The 23,708-nt window shown below is 40.8% G+C and overlaps 1 protein-coding gene across 2 annotated transcripts in view; it reads left to right on the top strand.

The window, feature by feature from the left end:
• The window catches only part of prim2 (DNA primase subunit 2), a 55,657-nt gene that overhangs the window by 17,975 nt on the left and 13,974 nt on the right, over positions 1-23,708 (top strand). For both annotated transcript variants that reach the window (XM_015944428.3, XM_015944429.3), the window contains exons 9-10: positions 2,385-2,457; positions 2,712-2,897. In XM_015944428.3, the coding sequence (XP_015799914.3) occupies positions 2,385-2,457; positions 2,712-2,897 (259 nt within the window). The remainder of the gene's footprint in view (positions 1-2,384; positions 2,458-2,711; positions 2,898-23,708) is intronic.

The following is a 23,708-nucleotide window of genomic DNA, read 5'->3' as shown; positions in this document are numbered from 1 at the left end:
GTTCTGATGCTCAAACAGTAAAAAAATTCAAATGACGACTTTAGTCGTCATTGGCAGTTAATGAGTTAATTTGCAGTTTTTTAAATTAACATAATAAATGTACAGGTTTTAAATTAGGCAAGTTACAGAAACACATTTTGCAAGGGTTTTCTAATTCTGACAGCGAGAGCTGCTTTGTTGAAAAGAAAAAGTTGATTTGAAGCACACATGCAATATCGAATGCAGCAATATAGATCTATCTCTCTTTAAATGACTGTTATACAATGCAGCTTTGTTGAACCACTTTGGTTGCATTCAAAATGTCATTTATCACAGAGAAATGGCCTCATTATCATGGTGCTGATGTTTTCATGTCTTCCTGCACGGTTGGATCTAAAATGACGACTTTAGTCGTCAATGGCAGTGAATGAGTTAATAATAATAATAAGGGTACATTTTCTTTATAATACACTTTACATTCCAGAAGAAATCTCAAAGTGCTACAAAGTTTGGGATAAAAACAATCCAAGAATAGATAAACACAACCATTACAGCAGAATACAGGCTATATCTAAAAACAACACAATACAATAGATCACACAGTAGGTCATAAAAAAATATCTCCAGAAAGCCTTATTAAAGAAAAATGTCTTGTGGAGCCCTCGGAGACTCTGGAAAAGAGTTCCAAAGTCAAGGGGCCACTGCCTTGAAGGACCTGGTTGGTGCGGCCAGTGTGAAGAGGTGGTAGAGCGGAGGTATCTTGTAGCGCGGTGTGTGGGGAGAGAAGTTCGCTTGGATAGGCAGGGGCAGTTCCATAGATGAGCTGGTGGGTGAGAAGGCAAATTTTGTACTGAATCTGATATCGGATAGGCAGCCAATGGAGGGATTTCAGGACAGGAGTGATATGATCATATGTGCGCCTCATTGTTAGGACCTGGGTAGCAGAGTTCTGGACGTACTGGAGTTTTTGTAGGCTCTTGCCAGGGGTCCCAACAAGGAGGGCGTTGCAATAGCCCAACCTGGAGGAGATGAATGCATGGATTGACTTCTCTGCATCTGTCTGGGAAAGAGAGGGGTGAAGTTTGGCAATGTTTTTGTGGTGGAGAAAGGAGTCCTTGCAAGGTGGCGGATGTGGGTGTCAAATGTGAGATTAGAGTCGAGTCTGATTCCGAGATTTGTTACAGAAGAGGAAAGGGGAATGTTGTGGCCAAAAATGGGGATACTGCTAAGGGGGAAAGACTGTGTTTGATGTGGAGTGCCAATATTGATGGCTTCAGTTTTATTGCTGTTTATTTGGAGAAAGTTTTCAGCCATCTACACACACAGGTGCTCACATGGTGCTCGCACAAGTATGGACTTGGGTGTTTGTGACACATACCCCACTGCTGTGGTTGGTGCAGAATGCACTATGAGTTATTAGCGTGTGCTTTTCATTTAAATTTGTCACTATTGTAAATCCTCATGCATCTGGCGCAATGACATTTTGGTTCTGTTGTATTTTTGTGTGTCCCCCCTTTTTTCTCTCTTTCTGCAGGTTTAGAAGCTTATTGTTTTACATCATTTATAGCTTTTTTTAAATTTAAAATTTAATTTACAATTTTATAGTGACTTATTTAAAATGTTTAGGCTTCTTAGTTACTGTAATTTTGTTTTAACTCATTCGCTGCCAGCGATTTCCTGATCGCTAAAGCCCTTCGCTGCCAGCGTTTCTCTCCGTTTTTGCTGTTTTTTTAAGAGTCACAGAACGTTGCACGCTAGGATGATGTCGACGCCAAAACAACCAAAACAAAGTGGAGACTCACCTCTTACATCAGGAAGAATCCGTGCGTTTCGAGGTTTATCCGTTCTTTCATAATCCGTTGTTGAATTGTGATCGGCCGAAGCTTTTCAGGTTTGCGCCTCACTTTTTTTTACAGCAGCGGCCCAAAATGATCTCCTAACACATGGATTTTCTGCTTCCTGATCACGTGACGTGTGACGTATGCGGATAAAGATCGGCTTTAGAGCTGAGATGTTTGTTCTCACGATGCGGGGGCTCGTTCCGATGCCCACACAGTAAAAAAAAAATGCAAATGACGACTTTAGTCGTCATTGGCAGTTAATGAGTTAATTTGCAGTTTTTTAAATTAACATAATAAATGTACAGGTTTTAAATTAGGCAAGTTACAGAAACACATTTTGCAAGGGTTTTCTAATTCTGACAGCGAGAGCTGCTTTGTTGAAAAGAAAAAGTTGATTTGAAGCACACATGCAATATCGAATGCAGCAATATAGATCTATCTCTCTTTAAATGACTGTTATACAATGCAGCTTTGTTGAACCACTTTGGTTGCATTCAAAATGTCATTTATCACAGAGAAATGGCCTCATTATCATGGTGCTGATGTTTTCATATCTTCCTGCAGCCATGCATATTTGGGACAGGATTACAGCATCCAGAAGAATGTTGGGAAAATCTCTTTGGAACAGATTGATTCAGTAAGTTGCACTAATCGTCTCTGGTTGAAACGCAAACTTCAAGGTTCATTTTGTATCCCAGATATGGAAAAAGACATTTCATAAGCCTATTAAAATGTTGCTGCAATGTAAGCCAAAGGTGGTCCAAAAAATATTGATTTCCGTGCCTCCCATGACAGCAGTGTTATTATTAATATTACTAATCATTCACAGGCACACATTCATGTTTGCTGCAAATGTCTTTATGCAAATCATTAACATTTGAGGGCTTTTAGCTTTCAGGAAAATCATTCCCGCTCTGCATGAGGCAGCTCCACCAGGCCCTTAGAGAGAACCACCACCTTCGCCACGGAGGGAGGATGCAGTACGGTCTCTTCCTCAAAGGCATCGGCCTCTCTCTGGAGCAGGCTCTACAGTTCTGGAGGTCGGAGTTCATAAGGGGCAAAGTGGATGGAGACAAGGTAACTTACGTCTCACAAGCATTTACCTGTAATGTTAAACTGGTTTGATCTGTGCGTTAAACACCACGGCAAGACTGAACAAGGTTCTGCATCTCAACTGTTATTCAGATCTTGATGGAGGCCGTTAATTTCAGAAAGCTTCACTTAATGAAGAAAGTTTACCTGTGTTATTTGTTCACAGTGGTGATATGACTCTAATGAAGAGTAAAGTGGGTATAATTTATTACAACTTGCAGGAGACAGAAACGGTTAAATTAAATAGTTGTGCATGAAGAAAGCCTCCACGGAGACGGCGCTGACTCGGCGTGCAGCAGCAACCCTAAAGAACAAAAATCATTTCCTGCTTTTCAAATCAAAACGAATCACGCCAATTAGTCTTATACTGCTTTTAAAAATTAAGTTACATGAAAGCCTTGTCGCGTTCTATAGAAAACTACTTCTGACTAGATTGTGTCGTTTGTATTCCAGGCATCAACACGTACGGCGTTAATTTTCTCAGTTGAGTCATTTGACAGTGGCAGATGTGTTTGACCGAGTTCCACTCGCGTACATGGATCTAAAGTCCGGGCTTATAAATGTCAATGCATTTCTTTATTGACTGAAGAAAATAACTTCCTCTTAAATGGGTAATTGCTCAGGTTGTATCGATTTTTCTTTTACAAACATGTTTGTACACCAAAGACTATTAAAGACAAATCACACTCTTCATCTTGCCAGGCTGATCGTCGGCGTGCTCCTGATTCAGATTTTACTTTGTTCATACATTTCCTCCCTCTATTCAGGATGCAGACACTTAAAAACTGTATTTATGTGGTTTAAAAGTCCCGTAGATGTTTTTCTGGAGAATTTTTTGCTATATTGTTTGAAATGTTCAAAACACCAAAAGGGCGGGGCACTTTTAGATTATTTAAATTACATTTAGCTCTGTTGTCGTTTCCTTTTTACATGCTGCTGTGATCGGGGGGCTTTTGGTCATTAGTGGTCAGACGGTGCTGATAATTTGGTGCAATAATGTTCTTTTCAGAAACGATTACACGATTGATGATTTACCCTTTGCATGTGATGTCACGCCGCTCATGGGACCACCCCCTTTGCCATTACAGATGGTGGAAACACTGTTTACACATGTTGAAAATCCATTGATGCTAGTCAAAACAAGCCATTTTGTAGCCTTTTATTGGTTGAAGTTAGTTGATTTCACAGTAAAATGGAAATAGTTTGGTGCACAGTTGGCTCCACTATCAGACAAGGGTGTAAACTCAACAGAAAACAGGAATGAGCTGCAGTGATCAATCCAGCGGACTAGCAGCCGCCAAAGTTTTTTCAGATTTACAGCGAACACGTGATCATGACACGACCCGCTTTTCGCTGTCCACACATTACTTGCGAGACACATGAAACAAACATTCCAGAATCAAATTTGAAACAGAATAAAATATTTAGAGCCAAGTGCTTTCATTTTTATCATTATTTTCAAGTTAGGGGAGATTAATGAACCTAATTTTAATCATCACTGCTAGCTGGACAGAAAGCTGAGCTAAGCTCCAACTCCTGATGCTGAATAGTAGAATTAATTAGCTGCTCTTCCAGTAAAGTGCTGACCATTTGTTGGTTTTGGATAACTTTTTACAGACGTCTCATCCAATCTGATGCCTGAGATAGAATCAGGGTCCCGATATAAGCATGTTCTGATGGATTAAGGTCACTTAGTGCAGTCAGCTTCTGTTGTCTTTGTGTCAGAGGCTGCTTGAAAGATTTGGTACAAGGTGACTATGTCAGCATATCTCTCTGATGGATGTATTTTAATTTGTGCAATTTTGCCTTTTGTGAGGTTTGTTGAAGAGTTTTAGGACAGAAAATTTTACTACACATCTAAAGTGCAAAGCCTTGGCCTTCAAAGAGTGCACAGGTTTCTTCAGGACATTGTTTAGAGGATTACTGAGAGGGTATTGAATTCAGTAGTCTTCATATTTTTGTTCTTTTTTCTGTTTATTTTTGTGTCGGGCTCTTTCTAAGCCTTAATCTCTCATCATGCATATCCAACAGTGTAACCTAGCTGTACAAGAGACTTTGATACCTCTTAAGAGGCATTTTCTCTGATCTGAAAAGGCTTTGCTGCAGCAATTTGGACGTTAGCCTCGGTTCTCATTGGATCAAGTTGCCATTGGATCAGAATTGTGCAGTGTTGGACGCCCAGCAGTTTTGTGAATCTCATGCAGCAGAGCATGCAAAGCAGGCGAAAAGATGTCCAACACGCGGGTAATGGACGAGTGCCATGTCCACACCATTCTGCATGATAATGCACAAAATATGAAAAAGTGATGGATGACACTGGAGGGATCTAAAGATGGAGTGCATGACATGAGGTTTCAAGGGCTTCTATCCCAGCACAGCATCACCGATACATTCATACATCACATAAAATCAATACATGGATTTAATTGATCTCTTTCTGGGTAGTATGGGATCGACTCGTCATTAACAAACTTTTGTTTGCTTGTGTCTAATCTGAAGCAAACTAGGGCTTGATTGGTGTGCATGTCTTTCATTTCTATTTAATTTCCAATATTCTCATTTGCTGAAGCATTTTGTGTTGTCTTTAAGAATAATAATAGGAAAATAAGAAAATCTTATTTTAGCGTCTTTTGTGCTGCCGTGTGGGTTTCTAAACACCTGAAACAAAAAAATCCCATTCGTCTGTTTTCTCAGTTGTTCGGTTTAGGAATTATGTGCCTAAAATGAGACAATTAAAAAGACTTCCCGATTGTGATGTAACAATTCGGTAAATTAACATAGAACCACCCCTCACCTTCCAAGTTCCCACCTACCAAAATCGCTGAGCATCCAACATTTTTGTTTACCGAGACGTGGAGCGACGCTCCCAGCAATAATTGGGAATAATATTTGTGCAAACGGGGACTGGGTGATATGACCACAAATCAGTATCATGACATACTGAGCACTTCACCTCGATAACGGCAAATGGACGATAACCACCCATACAGCTTCACAGTGACAGCGATGGCGAGAAAGATTTAGTCGAGGAGAAGCCTGTTCCTACAAAAAACCTTTTAACAGTTTGGCAACATTTTGGATTCAGTTGCTGCCGCTGGCATTCGCTGGCCGCTACCCAGTGCACCCACCCACTGCTTCAACATTTGAATCATACTCATTTTCCTAACTGTAGTTCCCTTCTTATCACAGAACTGTTGGGGTAGAGTCATGTGACTACACAAAGTCACATGACTCTACCTTATCCTGTTCGTAGCACAGCATCCTAAAAAACATCAGCAACACACCAGAGTTTTTCCTGCGTTCAGATTTGCGAGGTGACCGCCTCCAGCTAATTTGTGCCGCCCCAGCCTGATTTCACTCTGCCCCCAGCAAATGGATGTTATTTTAACTGCAGTTGCAGCGCTGCGCCACTATAGGGGCGCTGCATCAGCAGCGGTGCACCGAAAAGCACTAAAACCGCTGCAGAAAAAGATCAAAATTGATTTTCTCGCTAGTCTGTACATATCTATGGTTGGTGCTATTGTAGGCTGACCATACATCCTCTTTCCTCCGGACATGTCCACTTTTCACTCTCTGTCCGGGGCGCCCGGGGGGTTTCCTACATGGATCAACATGTCCGGGTTTTCATCCAGGAGCAGGGATCGAGTTATGGGGGCTAGATATATTTCAGGGAAAGATCCCGTTTCTACCTATATTACAATATTTATTAATATATTATTAATAAATTAATATTTTGGACTCAGCAGCGGGGTTCTGTTGAGAGGAGAAGACGCAGAGCGCTGATCGTTGGTGCGCCCGCTGCGTCCGGCGCATGATACATTGTCAAGGTGACGCAACAAAACATTATTATGAACAAATGATCGTTCATATCTGTTTATATCCTCTGGTGCTCTGTCTTTTAATCATTCCTGACGCGCTCCGCTCATCGTGTGCTGCGGTGATTTCACCTCACTGACGCAGCATCGATACGTGCACTCCGCTTTGCGGTCAGGAGATCCCTTTGATCTTCTTAGTTCAAAAGTAACTGATGAGGTGAAAAAGTAAGAAGCCAGGCAGCAGTTCTTCTGGAGAGTTTAGAGGAGATGCAGGAAGATGAGAGACGGAGGACAGGAAAACAAGAAAACAAAACTTGATGGTCAAATGTAGGTAGATTTATCTCCACTACACGTTTTTACCTGTATAAAACAATAAGTTACACACATGTCATATTTATACATGATACAATTCAGATCACCTTCAAAACTCAGTCACACACCCAGGGCCGTCTCAAGGCATTTTGGAGGCCAAGGCGAAATGGAACACCTCCCTAACCCTAACCCGTACATAATAGACATGCCACTATTACATTGTTAGCAGCAGACAATAAATGTTGTTACCATTTCCAATACAAGTGCATGTTAATCTTCCTCAGGGCCCGGTCACCTCTTCTCGTTGTGCAGCGTTTTCTGCCACACTTTGTCCTTCCCACAGACTTCCCACTGAGGTGCCTTGATACAGCACCCTGGGAACAACCTATTTATTCAGAAATGTCTTTACTGTGTCTTACCCTCTTGGTTAAGGGTGTCAATGATGGCCTTCTGGACAGCAGTCAGGTCGGCAGACTTACGCATGATTGCGGTTTTGAGTAATGAATCAGGCCTGGAGTTTTTAAAAGCCTCAGGAATCTTTTGCAGGTGTTTAGAGTTAATTAGTTGATTCAGGTGATTTGGTTAATATGTCGTTTAGAGAACCTTTTCATGATGTGCAAATTTTTTGAGAAGGACCTGTATACCATGGAACTATTATACCTTAAAGGGACTTTAGGGAGTTTTGAATTTTTGTGCTCGCAGATGCCCCCTCAGGCCAAAAGCATAACGGCAGCTTCAATAGTAGGGTCGTGCACGAGGCTCGCATGCTGTACGTGCACACTCCTTAACGAAAATAACAGCTGAGACAGTCCTGTGTGTGTTTGTGTGTGTGTGTGTGTGTGTGTGGGTGGGTGGGTGTCTGGGGCCCAGAGGACAGGAGAATGCACAGTTTATGACAAAGGTTTAAGATGGGTCAGTCCGTCAGCTTCACAGCTCATTCCCTTCCCTTGCTTGAAAAATTGTTCCAAAATGAAAGTTGAACCCACATCTTTTTTATCTGTGAATTCAATGCCGTTCGGCGAGTCTCAAATAAAAATTTGGGCATCTTACTGTAAAAAAACATACCATTAATGTAAAAAATAAATTCTAAATAAGTTATGTTCACACCAAGAATCGAACCCGGATCTTCAGCACGAGAGTCCGACGTCTAACTAGATGAGCTATGCGCTGGTAACATCTTTTGTACCCGTAACTTTTATATCCTTGATGACAGCTGAAACAACGTTCAAAGAACGGCTCAGAGCGAAAATGGCTATTTTGTTGCTAATTTGCAGGAAATATCTAGAAGGAAGTAGCTAAGGTCCTCAGAAATGTAGCTAGCTTTGTCACTAGGTGTTAGGAACAGCGACAAAGTTGCTGAGTTGGCACTACCTGCTGCTAAAGCTACTGATAGCAAATGCTACGGGCGATGCCTGAATGTGAACGCGCATGAAGCAGCCTGCTCGACCCGAGCAGCTCTCTTTTTCTGTGATTTTACAGAAAAACAGGCCGTCACAGTAAAGATGCCAGGGCTCATTCTACAGGACCAGGGCATTGCAGGAGAATGTATGAAGAAGACCTTTATTATTTCTATACATGCTTTGGCTGTCAAACTTCCATAATGTCCCTTTAAAAAATAACCATCCTAAAATTAAATCCAGCGCTCCGACTGGAACACAGTTTCATTTACATTCAGACTGAGAGGAGTAGATTTGCTGCTGCCAGTGGAGTTCCTATTATATCTCATTAGTAGTTTTATGATCATTCAGCATCTGTGCTGCTGAAATACACCCAAAGCATCCCTGAGAGCGACACACGAGCAACCTAGTTTTAAAGGAGGTTCGTGTGACTGAGGAACATGAGCTGGATTGATTTCAGTGGTCTGGAGTTGTGTAACGTAAATAACCTTTAGGGTGTGTCAACAAACAGGGATTCACCCTCCACCCCATACCCAATTTAATAATCAGGGCACTCACTAAATACTGAAGCACACGCCTAATAAAAATGATAATTCGCAGTATAGTTGTAAACCATGATAATCAGAATAGTCAGCTCTCTTGTTGTGCTTGGATGGTTTTTATTAGTCTGGCAGTTGTTATTCGGCAGATGTTCTAAGGTCAATGTTGGTACTTTAGAGATGAAGACATCAGAAGTGACAAACTCCAACCTTAAAGCACCATAAATACTTTATAAAAGATTTTAAATGTGGAAATATTGTTAATATGTCCGGACAGGGTCTCTTAAATCCACTTAAGTTGACAGGGGTGCACACAAACACACAAGACCGCCTAATTATCACATATAAAACGTAAATAAAAGGTTTTATTCTGCTCCAAAATAGTTTTTGGCTCATTTAAGTTCTTGCTTCCCTCACTCTGTGCAGATTTTCAGTGTTCTAAGCAGCACAAAGATTTCAAATGATCTTCTATTATAAGAGTGCAATAACTTAAGCTGGAGAAAATATTCATAAAGAGTCTGAATTATGCAAAGTAAAATGAAGCAGTGCCCCATCGACTGTGGAATTTGTTTCTCATCAGTAGAAGTCGAGTTGCAACCCTCTTTGGTGTCCCATTTCTGAGGCGCCCTAGTCACCGTGCACAGGCTGTGATGGCTCTTACAAAACGCCCCGCTTTTGTTCTTACAGAGGCAGCATCAGAATGGTACTGACCAGCTCGCAGCTTTCACAGTGATGTATGTGTTGTGTCAGGGACTGCACTTTGTGGCACGCTGCACAAAGCTGTCTCATTAGTATGCGACAGGCACACAGAAAGAAGATGAGAGGCAGCGGTGCCGAAAGGGAGGCCCGAAGGAAGAGGCAATGTAAAATTAGACTAGAGGGAGAGAGAATTGATGAAATTAAGTTGATCTATCCATTCTTCTTGCCACAGAAGTTTACCCATTCATTTGGAGGAGTGTCTATTTGTGCCACATTATTGTAGCGTGTTGTTGCCTTGGGCTAGGACTGCTGTTAAACTACTTGTTTTACAGATGTTACTTGAAGTTAATGAATTTCCACTGACACATTTTTTAAATCACTGCTGGGGAACAAATAAAGTATTTAAATGGCACTTTATTTTGTTCTTTTTAAAAATTAACAATATTTTATTTCCCAGAAATTTAAAAAAAAAGGCTTATTTCATGACCAATTAAAAGCTATGCAGACCTTCAAATTGCAAATCAATAGCATTCAATCTAATTTAATTCAGAATAATCTAATCAAATCCTCTCCTATTCAATAAAATTCATTTAGTCTAGTTAAACCTAATTCATTATAATGAATTGGGTTTAAAACAGATTTAATTTTGTCTTGCAGAACAGAACAAAGATATAAACACCAAGCCAGAGATTACTTTTATAAGAAAGGAATAAAAGAAAAAAACAATAATGGTAAAATAAATATTTTCAAACGCTAGATTTTCACCATCTATTTTTTGTCCGAAGCGATGTAGGAGATAGTTGTAGGAGATTATTTTCATGTTCAGCCTGCATGGAAAACTCGGTGACCAAATATACCGTATTTTCCGGACTATAAGCCGCTACTTTTTTCCCACGCTTTGAACCATGCGGCTGATAATGAAGATCTTCCTTCACCTGCCAGGGGGCGCTGTAGCAGAAAGTGAAACAGGTGGAAGTCAAAAGTGGAAATCGAAGAAAGTGCTCATTTTAATTTAGCACATGCAAGCAGCCGGCACGACGAAGAATTTTTTTCAAATCCATACCCCCCCCATCATGGTAACTACACGAATGAGTTCATATGTTGCCGCATTTAAGTTGAAGGCCATCGATCTGGCAGTAAAGGAGGGAAACAGTGCTGCCGCACGTAAGCTTGGCATGAATGAATCCATGGTTCGGCGCCGGAGACGGCAGCGGGAAGAACTCATTCAAGCCAGCTTCACCCGGGGATGATGACAGCAACACGGACAGCGACACTGACATCGCCACAGAAAAGGTATGTGACGAAGCTCTTCTGAGGCTGTTCAACTCCGACACTGAAGAAGAGGACTTTAATGGCTTTAGTGCGCAAGAGGAAGATGAGAGCGAATGACTTCTTCGTGTATCAAGTGTGTTTTATTTACTAACCAGGCATGTTTTGTGTGCAGTTTTTATTTTCTAATCATCCAGGGCTTATTAATGCTGTGTCAGCGCTGTTCTTTTCTTCTAAACATGCAAATTACCGGTAATAACGTCAGTTCTGTTTTTATTTTATAACCACCCAGAGATATGAATGCTGTCAGTGCTGTTTTCTTTCTAAACATGCAGGCACGTTCACCCGTGTTTAAAATTTGTTTTGTTGAATTAAAACAACGGAAAATCTGTGTAGCTTCTTTCTATCCAATTATCTTATGCTATGGCCATATATGCGCTGTGCGCCAGAGACCTGCACGTGGCTGCTGCGTCGCGGCTTGTATTTTGAGTGTGGCGTGTGTGTAGAAAATCTTTTTTTTTTGTTGGTGCTGCTTATATTGTGGTGTGCTCTATAGTCCAGAAATTGCGGTAAATAGAAATATCATAAAAATATTTTATCAGAGTTTTACACCTTTAAAATACCATTAAAATATTAATTCTCCCACAGCCTTCTTCCAGCTCTTGGAGGGTGCAGACGCTTTTTTCCTCCTCTCCTCCATATCTTATCCTCAAGGCCCTTTGTCTCTGTGTGCACGGCTGCTTCTGCGTTTTTCTGGAAACTGAAATTCACTAAAATGGATCTCTTCAGTTGGTCACTCAACGCGATTGATACAATGTTTTCAACGATGAGAACGGGAGAAGGGTTTCCTGGATGCCCCTCCAGGACCGACCCAGTTGGACACATCATGGACTCCTGGAAACAGTGGAACTTGATTTGTTTATCTCAGCTGTCTGTGGAGGACTCTGAAGACATGTGGATATTTGTGGTGTTGGTGTCAGGTTTCCTGCTCATTGGCCTCGGAGGCTACCTGGCTTACCGGAAAATTAACGAGCTGTCGAGGAATATTGGCCTGATCCCGGAGCTCAGAGATGGATTGCACCGCGCTGTGAATTCACAGACTCACATAATTGTTGAGATGAATCCTAAGCTTGGAACTTTGGCCGAGATTCATTCATTGGCACAAAAGATGGATGCCATCAAGGAGAGAGTGGACGAATCAGCACGGATTGGGATAGTTTAATGTCCATTATTGGGATTTTGAGAGGTTGAGGACCAACAAACTGTAAGACAGAGAGGAAATTATCTGTCTGGCCCCAAAACAATTTCTAATCGGAATCTGGCGCCCTTGAGCCTGCAAGGCTTCAACGAAAACTCCCCCCTCAGAAAATATGTGGAATGTGCCTTCGCTATGGCAACTCAACTCTGTCTCCTATCCCAGCCTGGGCGGGACTGCGGGAAGACCGCTGAAACGTTCCAGGGTCACTGCAACCCTCCAACCCTCAATGCTCCTCCCCCTATCCACACTGAGGTGACATGTGCTGCTTATCGTGGCTGCAGGAACTGAAGTATGTATAGTCCCAACCCACCACCCCACCTAGTGGACACTTATGTTGTGTGATGTCTGAAGACTCTTTGCATATCTGTCTGAGGTGTTTTTTTTTTGCAGAGCAAAGCTGCCCTCCCAGTGGAGGGTAACTCTGAAGTGCCTTTTTTCCCCTCCACTTGAACCAATCCTCATGTAACCCTCTTATCTCTATTAAGATAGAGCGACTCAGGGTTGAGAATGACCACAGTCACCAATTCTTGTCATGTGTCTTGCCCATGTATGTCTGATCTCTGAATTGTGTGTACTGAAACTCTAATTTCCCTCTGGGATTAATAAAGTATTGATTGATTGATTGATTGATAACAACTGAAAAAAATTGGGATGCTCCAATCCAATCACGCGATCAGAAATCTGGTCCAATCACGTGAAATCAGGAAATCAGAATCGGATGGGAAAAAATGTATTTAACCTTAAAAAACAACCAACATTATTAAATTCATCCTGAGAAACAGATTTTCTAACGGAATAACAATGGCTTAGTTTTAAATTGAACTAGTTCCTCCACATCAGTATTCTTCGTTTCACAGACAACTTCGTAAAGCCCCGCTATTTAAGGTAGCCTGGGAATTCGCACACCATAACATGTAGCTGTTAGCTAACACAGAGCATACTTGTCGCCTTGAGAGAGAAAATGTCTGGAATTTGAATGTATTTTTAAACAAACAGAGAAGGGAATGTTATAGACACGTGCACTGTATATTTAGGAAACTTTACTGATTGGCTTAATGAACAGAACTTTATTGGAATGTTTACTTTGTGAAGTGCCTTCAGAAGACTCTTGCCATGATTTGGCACTATATGAGTAAACTGAATTGAATTTCATTAATGTGACCAAACTGGGCATTTAACGTGGTGGAAAAAAGTAGTGCTGTGTTCAACACTACGAATCTGATGAGCCACCTTAAAAAAACAAAAGCTGCACACTGAGTAAACAATTAGAAATATGTGCGACAAGGCTACTTTTACATTTATTCTTAATATTAACACATTTATTATTAATATAAATGATAATGACAATTTACTTTTAAATATATTATTAATATTAACATGTTTCTTATTGATGTACTACCTAAACAAATGTTTTAAGGCAGATTAACTAAAGAAATTACCTAAGTACAGAAAGACAGAAATCCATTAATAGTTAATAAAAATAATAGGAAGGACCACTCTAGCGTGTTCTCCTCTTTTCTCAATGCATTTCTAAAGTATCCAAACAGGACTCGGTTTCGGCAGATTCCTAAAATCAAATGACTCTGAATTGGATCGGGAGCAAAAAAAAAAACATGATCTTAACATCCCTAGAAAAAAATCCTCACTAAGGATAACATGATCCAGCCCCAACTGTGAACTTTATCTAACTGGTAAGCTTCAAACTTCTTTTATTTTATTTTTTTACTGGTTTTAGACACATGAGGAACCACAAATAAGCCCTGGGCCTGAGAGGATAGACAGGAAAGAACTCTGTTGGGAAAATATGTCACTATTAAGTCTTTAAGACACAATGGAGCTCGATCATTAAAAGCCTCATTTAATACCAAGAACACCATTATCTGACTCGACCATCGTAGTTAATTTTACAGCTTGTCACTGAATAACCATACTACCTTGCAACTTTTGTCACAAATTATTTTTAAATCCTAATGAATTAAAACAATGTCAGCTGTTTGAACAAAAAACATGAGCACTGACTCTCACATTCTGTTAGTAGCATCCTCACAAATTTGCTTTTTGTTGAGCTGCAGCAAGTGTCCTTCACAACACATGTTTTTGTGGCATCATGTAGCAGGAGACGCTCCGGTGTTGCTCGTTAATGACATTATGGCTCTATTCAATTCAAGCATCCCAGTCAGCCATGACAGTGTGACAGCGAGCCAGCAGGAGCCACACCAGGAGCGTGAAAACTGAAGCAGCTAAATGAATTCAGCCATCTGCAAATATGTTTTTCCAAGTGTAACATCTGAAAATGGATTTTATCACACCGGGATTGTACTGTATTTTACCTGAAACATGGCGTTATTATGGTAATTTACATTTTCTTTTTTCCTTTGAAGACATTTTAAGCTTATTAAAGGTATGCCTTTGAATTACAAAAGCCCCAACTCTAGAAAGAAAGTAGCACTTTAGAAAATGACAGATACGGATGGAAAACTTGTGGCAGATGAAACTACAGAAGTTAAAATTGGATATTTTCTTCTTTGCATGCATATACACGAACAGTTTGTGCAGCTTTATGACTGGAGCTCAAGCTGCCACTGCCTTTGATTTCAAACTTTGCTTATTTCTAAACAACTTTCTTTAAAAACAAAGGTAATCCATTTCCCCACCATAATGAATCCTAAACTTCATGCACTTTTTTCTTTTGTTTGTCACATTGTATTGCTTTTACTGAATAAAAGGTCCTGTGTAGATAAGCAAAAACTTCAACTTTCAATCAGTATTTTCTAGCATCAAGGGATTGTAGACATCAGTCATTGTGGCTTGAGCCTAATGCATGTGTCATGGTCCAAGAAGTGTTGGAGGAGTTGGTCTCACTTAGTTTAATCCATCTTTTGTGGTCAGTGTTATCTTCAGGATTACGTGTAGTGTAGGTTGGAGTGTTGCTGGCAGTAAAAAAAAGTTGTGGGGGGAATTAAAGACTGCCACATTCACATGCCAAGGCTGTTTCACACTGGATTAAAACTTTATGCTCTCTACAACCTATTAGAACATGGCTGGACGCAGTGAATTTGAACATGTTGGTATGAAGGCTTTAAGACACAAGTAGTTCTCTCCTTAGTATGTTCCCATGAAGAATTTAACATGCTTTCAATCACACTGTGCTACATGACTCTTATGCACACAGATCTCTCAAATCATGTCAGAATGCTACCATGTGCAAAAAAAAAAAAAAAAAAATCGCACCACAGTAGCGCAGGCCTGACTGTGTGATTGAGTTTTAGCCAAGACTTTGGTTCAACGTGGCCTGTGCTGCTTAAAATTCTTGACACACCAGTATGCGTATCCCATCACACTACCTAGAATCTAGATGAGCTTACACCATGATGAAATACCACCATCACCAGTCAATGGAAGGTTTCTGCAATCTCAAAACCATTGTTGACCTATCCTACTCTATCATGCACAACCGGGGCATCACTGTGTTCTTCATACAGGCTCAAAAACCTCACCAATACCCAGCAAAGACTATCCGTGCTCTAATGGACTGTTTCTCATTTGGTCGCCTTTTCAATAAATTTGCTGTTGTCGCTAGTATTAATGAAGAAAAAGCGCCTGTTTCAGAGAGTAAAAGGAGGAGCGGGATTGAAATAATGCATATTTATGATATGCAAATGCCTTACCTTTGCTTGGCTAACAGAATTAGAAGAAGAAGAAGACGCTGCTGCTTTTGTTAATTCTTCTTCCTTGGGTAAAAATGCAAGATTTGTGTTATCCCCACTAATGATTTAAGCCTGACTATGTTCTGTCATGTCGTGGAGTTGCTAATGGTTAGCTTCTACTAGCCGAGATGCACTCTGCTCAATCCTTCCTATGTTCACAAGCCAAGGTGAGTTAGGCCATCTAATGTTCCCTTTGACGTATAAGAGATTAGATTTTTATCACTCAATTGTTTTCCTGTCTTAACCTAATCCTGTCGCAACCTTCTTAGTGGCCTAGTTGTAGAACATCCATCCTGGGACTGGGAGATCGGGGTTCAAATCTCGGTCGGATCATACCGAAAACTTTAAAAATGGGACCCAATGCCTTCCTGCTTAACACTACGCTTTAAGGTGCTGGATTGGGGGGTTAAACCAGCAATTTGTTCCCGAGCGCAGCTGCAAATCACTGCTCCCCACGGGGATGGGCCATATGCGGGGATGAATTTCACCAATTTGTGATGAGTAATGAGACTTATCTCCTTTCAGTGGCTAACACAGGTGATGGGGAGCCTAAGTCTCCTCCCATTCCGGTCGGCTCCGCTTTGCCTTAGACCCTGGATAGCACATATGTTGTACTGCAATTTAAATGAAAAGTAATGATGGGTGTTTCGACCACACCAGTCACATACTTTGAGATTTATTAGCTTGTAAAAGTTCGTAATTAGCATGACTACACACCAGAAATCGGCAAGTCGCATATGTGACGTCATCACATAATCGCCTCTCCCCAAAGTAGATGATACTTAACAAATGGCCTGATTTATGGTGGTTCTTTCCTCGTGTGGGAAGTTTGCTGAACTTACAGCCATTTTCCCTCAGTTTTCTCCATGTCTGGTTCGATGACGTCACTTTCGTGAAGCGCATTTGTAGTCCTGGACTTATTTTCACACAAAGCCTAAAATAATGTTTCCCCCTGAGAGAAAATAAGCGCATTCTTGGTATCAAAATGTGTCTTTAAAATTCACAGACATCATATGCGAAATCCATGGCACAAAACAAGCGGATTTGGAAAATAGCGTTTTCAGCCCCATTGACTTGCATTAATTTTTTCGTTCTTCTTTGGACCCGTGGTCTGGAAGTAGATGGGTGTGACTTAGGCTCCCTATTGGTGTTGAAAGTTTTCACTTTCAGCATGCAAATGCAGCTCAAAATGACCAATCCTTACTGCTAAAATAACAAGTATTACATTGTTTCTCAGTAAGCAAGACCTTTAAGATCTTACCAAGGTCTTCATTCAATGTGAAAAAGCTTTATCACCAGAATTTAATATATTATATTTGTCTTTGTGTCACTTTGAACCACTTCTTAAAGTGACAGTGTATATTTTCCCTGGAGGTAGAGAGCAGTACCTACGTAAATCATTGCAAGCAAGTTATATTTTTATGTTCGAGTAAGAACTTACCAACGGATGGCCATTAGGGTCAAAAGTCCCTTGGAGCCCAAAATTCACTCCCAGTACTTCGTCAGATTGTTCAGCCTCTAAGCACATCAGATGCACTTTCATCACTGGCAACAAGTAAAGAGGTAAATGTGTAAAAAGGCAAAAGTTTTGTAACCATTTCTTAAAAATCAGTAAATGCCTTTCATCCTCACTGAGTCTTGTAGAAGGAAACATGGCGTTGCCCAGCAACTTAGACCCACTCCCATGTATTTTAGACCCAATTTTCATGGTAATATGTCACAAAGCCGCCAATATTTTTCAACACCTGGGCATCATGTAATTCATTTTCAATAACATTTCAATGGATATTTCCAGAGATTAATTGTAAAACCTACACATTGTCTCTTTAATGTTTGCATCATTTCATTCAACACATATGAAACCCTCGTTAGTGCCAGTCGAGTTTCCATGGAGGATCAAGAAAAGAGGTCTTAAATCAGAAAATGAATCTTTCCAAGCTCTACATAATTAATATCTGATTTATTGTACTCAAAAAGATTTGATAGGTTTTAAATTGCCACTGCAGCTTGTCACATTAGCAAGTTCAAGGGTTTTATTTGAACATTAATGTGTGGGTGCAGTCCTCATGATTATAGTCTACCTTTCTCGGTGCACTCTGTGTGCATTTCAGTTTTTCTTTTAACCGACAGGGTCACCAAAATAGATTTTAATGGCTTCACAAAATTACTGTTGAATAAAAAGAGTTGACTGTGAAGATTGTATAAAATGACCCTGATCAAAAAAAGTGTGAGGCATCTTTTAAGTTCACCCCAGATATCTGTTCATGAGAACGTTTGCTAAATTTAAACACATTAAAAATGTATTTATACGGGCGTGTTTGTGTTCTTGACTTTGATGTTTGGCTTTTTGGGAGATTATATTAAGGATTTTCCAGACTGAAAAGTCAGAGCCTTGCATAAGTTAACTTCATTTAAACCTCTATGTATTTTGTCATAGATACACTTATGAAGATTAAAAGAATTATTCCACATCTTTGAAGTGGGTTTTTATGAAGTTTCTATCCATAATCAGTGTTTTACCTGCAGTAAATGGCAGTCTGCCCAACCTCACTTTGAAGAAGCAGACAGAGGCACCGGCAAAGAATCGGAGCAATGGACTGGAACAGCACATAATGTATTTTAGCAGCCCTAGGGGTATGCTATATCTGGAATATTTTTCACTGTTTTACCAACCTATTTAAACATAAAGCTCAAAGAGTTAGATCCATAAATGATCTTTTTTTTTTTTAATACGTTTGACAAAAACAGCCAAGACTCACAGAAAACAGTTATTGCTGTTTTAAAGATGTATGGGAAATACATGTAAAACAAATACCAAATCACTAACTTTATCACAAAAGAAAGCCATAAGAATCATCAGTAATAAACCCTACAGTGATCCAACTCATCCAGTACTCATCCATTTAAACATTCTGAAGTTCAGCAACTCATTCCACTATATTTCATTTGAAATTATGTATAAAGCAAAAAAAAAAAAACAAACAAACAAAAAAAAAAAACCTTCTACCTCACCCCGTCCAGACTCTGTTCAAAATGAAGAAATCTATTAATGACTTGGGGAGTTACTTTATTATTAGACAAACCTAAGGATCATACCAAATCCTTGCACAATGAATGCACCAATAAGTAATTCTTGTGAATGTAAATCTTAAAAACAGTATACAGCAGGGTGTCCGCGGGGTTTTAAAAAGTATTAAAAAGTGATAAATAAAAATAGTCAAATTTAAGGCCATTAAAAGTGTTAAATTTGGTCTCAGAGGTATTATTTTTTCCAAATTAGGTATTATTTTTTCAGACTATCAGATGTCGTATTCTCAACATCGACATAGAAATATATTCCGAATGAAATGTTTTGAACAATTATAAAAATAAAACGAGCCGATTATTTGCTCCTCCCACTTGCGCTGCCCTGAGTTGCAAATGAAGCGCTCTTCCACAGTGTTGCCAACTTGGCGACTTTGACGCTATTTCTAACAGCTTCTCAGACCCCCTTCTTGACTTTTTAAATCTTAAAAGTACCAACTACCTAGCGAACACCTCAGAAACATCTCTGGTAACCCTTAGCTACTTTCTGGATAACTGTCGTCGACATTTCCTGCAAGTTAGCTAAACACTCCGGACCGTTCTTCAGGACATTAGGAAAGGGAATGATGTAGTGATGTGTCAGTCGCTACAGAAACAGCTCTCAGAGTCGGCTCCCTGTTGGAGTAACCAGAGTGAGTGACACACACACCGCACCTGCGGACTCCTGAGCCGATAAAAACGGCTAAATGTGCGCGTGCGGCGCGTTAAACACATGTGCAGCTTGCCCCCGATTGTTGTGAGACCGGGTTGGGGGGTGGGGGGTGCAGCTGTGGTTGGGACAATTATTACATTAACTGATGGACTTGTAAATAAATAGTTTATAAATAAGGTAGAAATAAGTTCCTCACGCTGATAAATAACTAATCTCTCTGAGGACACGGTGCTAGTGCACTCTCCTACAGCACCTTGACACGACTCAATAAATGTTATGCAAAATTTAGTGAACATCAATTTGCATGTATTTGTTATAAATGCCACTGTATAATTCTTGCTGTCAGTATTAGCAAGATATTGGTATTTGGGTCTGTACTGGTTAGACTTAAATGAGTTAAACCAAGGTCTATAGCCCTTGGGTCATAAACTAGGAGCTATAAGTATATTGGTCTTTTTATACTGGGAATCAGGAGTTATTTTAGTGATCATCTTGTTTCTTGTTTATTTTTGCCCTGATTGTGCCCTGAGCAGTTTTATGACTGAATAAAAATAAAAAAATAAAAATTACATAAATTGAAAAATCGTATTAAATAATCGAGATCTCAATTTCAGTCACAATAATCGTGATTATTGTTTTTGCCACAATCGAGCAGCCCTACTTAAGCATATCCGGTCACATAATGATGACGTCATATTCAGTGGTCGTTCTGCATCATTTCAGGCCTCGTGGTCAACTGTCTGAACCGCTGAAAAGAAGTGCCTGGCTTATTGTAAAATAAATATGTGCAATACGTTGTCAACATCAGTGAGTCTCTAAGTCTATTCTTTTTGTATGTTATATATGTTAAAATATGTGTAAATAGGTCGCTGATTAACACATGCAATTTAGTGTTGTGATGGTTTTAAAAAAATTCTGAAGGTAGTAAAAAAAAGTATTAAAAAGTAGTAAATTTTACTTAAGGATTGCTGTATATACCCTGTACAGGTATAATTTTTATTCTCAGTTCCGAGATGGGGGTTGATTGTTGATTTTGTGTGTGTGTGTGTGTGTGTGTGTGTGTGTGTGTGTGTGTGTGTGTGTGTGTGTGTGTGTGTGTGTGTGTGTGTGTGTGTGTGTGTGTGTGTGTGTGTGTGTGTGTGTGTGTGTGTGTGTGTGTGTGTGTGTGTGTGTGTGTGTGTGTGTGTGTGTGTGCGCGCGCAGTCTATCCTAAATGAAGCATTTCACGATCTCACTTGCTGTGCTGCCAGGTTTTCAGTCTCCAAAAGTGAAGGCTTCAGGTAAGCCTCACTGGCTTTTGACTCCTTCAGCACCGTAATTCTAATCCTTTTATACTGTTTGTTGTATTTTTTTTTTATTGTTCTAAAAAAAAATTGTATTAAATCCATCGACATATAAATATTGGACAATGGGTTTCCATAGAAGAAGAAGAAAATATCATTTCTATAGCGCCTCTCAAGATAAAAATTACGAGGCGCTTCACAAAAACAAAAAATATAAAACTTGTAAAAATATAAAAAGCATTTAGAAAATGTTTAAAAATATATTTAAAATGAGCAAGAATAAGCAATTGCAATTTAAAAGAAAAAAATTTTAAGAAAGAGAGAGAGTGAATAGGAAAGAGGGAAATCAGTGGATCCTGAGGAAGGTGGAATAGGTGGGGAGTGCAGAATAAAGAGAGAGTGGTGAAGAAGGTCAAACAAAAGCCAGCTTGAACAAGTGAGTCTTCAGCTGCTTTTTGAAGGAGACCACTGAGTCCACTGATCTCAGACTCAGGGGGAGAGAGTTCCAGAGTCTGGGGGCCACAGCAGCAAATGATCTGTCACCTTTGCTATTTAGCCTGGTGCTGCACAACCAGTAGGCTTTGATCACTGGACCTCAGGGACCTGCTGGGGGTGTAGGGACTAAGAAGATCACCAATGTAAGATGGTGCTTGTCCATGTAAGGCCCTATAGACCAGAACCAGGATCTTGAAATGAACCCTGAAGTTGACTGGCAGCCAGTGAACCTGGAGGAGAAGCGGGGTGATGTGGGTGTGTTTGGAGGACTTGGTCAGAAGCCGAGCACAGGCATTCTGAACCACCTGTAGACGGTTCAGGGAGGTTCTGCTCAGACACGTGAAAAGTGAGTTACAGTAGTCTAAGCATGAGGAGATGAAGGTGTGGAGAACAGTCTCAAGTTCAGAGCGGGACAGAATGGGACTCAGCTTAGCAATGTTCCTGAGATGGAAGAAGGAAGAGCGAACAAGAGAACTGACATGAGAATCCAGGGTGAGAGCTGGGTCAAAGGTCACGCCAAGATTCCTGACTGAAGGTTTGGTGTGGGAAGCAAGCTGACCAAGAGAGTCTTTGACTTTGGGAACCAGCTTGTCTGGGGTGCAGATGAGGATCTCAGTCTTATCTTCAGTCAGCTGTAGAAAGCTCCCAGCCATCCAGGCTTTGATAGAGTCTAAGCAGGTGTGTAACAGCTGCAGCTTAGACATCTCATGGGGCTTAAAGATGTACAGTTGGATGTCATCTGCATAAAGATGGTAGGATATTCCTTTGAAGGAGCTGAGGATGTGCTGAAGAGGAAGCAGATAGAGGAGGAAGAGTAGAGGCCCCAGCACAGAACCTTGTGGGACACCATGGGTAAGAGAGGTGGTGGAGGACCTAAACTTGGAGACGGCCACAGAAAAGGAGCGCTCAGAGAGATGAGAGGAGAACCACTCCAGAGCAGATCCTGATAGGCCTACCCCGTGTCTCAGCCTCTCCAGTAGCAGGTGATGGTCAACAGTGTCAAAGGCTGCAGTCAGGTCCAGCAGGACCAGAACAGAACAGTCCCCTGCATCACTGAGAGTCAGAAGGTCATTAGAAACCCTAAGAAGAGCTGTTTCAGTAGAATGAGCTGTACGAAAACCTGACTGGAAGCTATCATAGATGCTATGTTCATCAAGAGCAGCTGTGAGTTGTTTAGCCACAACCTTTTCCAAGATCTTGGAGATGAACGGAAGTTTAGAGATGGGTCTGAAGCTGCTAGGCTCCAATAATGCGTTTTTGAAGATAAATGGGAGGTGGCCACCACTGCCATTTTGACCGTGTCACAGGTTCCGTCAAGCCCAGACAATTCCATAAAATGGAAGAGAGGTGGAGCTGAGGGTGGGGGTGTAAGGCTGGGATCAACTGACGACACCCAGTCGAACTAGCTACAAGCTAACCTGAAGCTAAGCCAAAGCTAACGCGGAGGTGGGAGCTAAGCTAACGGAGGTAGCAACCTAGCTACAACCGGAGTTAACTGTGCACAACACCAGAGCTTCTGAGTCAGAGATACGCCGGGCTGACCGCTGGGTAAAACCGGGTGGAACACAGAGGTCTCCAAGACCTCCACAAGCCAGCAGCCGCACAGCAGACAAGCACCGCTGCAATCTGAGATGCGCAGAGCTGCCGCTGGGGAGAACCGGGTGGAACACAGAGGTCTCCCGAGAGCTCCACAAGCCGGCAGCCCGCGCAGCACACAGCAGCCGCGATCAGACAGAGATGTGCGGAGCTGCAGGGAGGGGAGAACCGGGTGGAAAACATCGGTCTCCCGAGAGCTCCACAAGCCGATAGTCAGAACCCAGCTCCACCAACATGTTATATTTCAACCCATTTTCTAAAGTGCAGCATTATGTTAAATGTACTGGGTTTTACCCTATTACATTTAAATTTCATGGTTAAACAGTATATGTTAAAATCTAAGCTCAGCTCGGCAGTGACCTAAAATACATAAATATAATTTTACTTACCAAAAAAATGAAGTGGAGACTCCTTGGACGCTCTATTAGTGCAATTAATGCCACAGCAAGTCATTTTGTCCAACAATTGCACAAAAAATATCCAAAAAAGAATACACAAACGCAGAGACTCAAATCCCGGAACAGTTTTCAGGCGAGGCCGAGGCTCTACTGAGGCCTTTCCCTGGAGCTAGCTCTGTGGTCACGTGGGTCTGATGCTCATTAATTATACAGAATTTTAGGTTTTTAATACACTTAAACAGAAGAGTGAGAAAAAAATTCACACCCCTCAGAGTTGTCATGAGTGTAAACT

The sequence above is a fragment of the Nothobranchius furzeri genome, chromosome 12 (assembly GCF_043380555.1).
Source record: "Nothobranchius furzeri strain GRZ-AD chromosome 12, NfurGRZ-RIMD1, whole genome shotgun sequence".
NCBI lineage: Eukaryota > Metazoa > Chordata > Actinopteri > Cyprinodontiformes > Nothobranchiidae > Nothobranchius > Nothobranchius furzeri.
The sequence above is the reverse complement of the archived record's forward strand: the minus strand, read 5'-3'. Positions and strand labels throughout refer to the sequence as shown.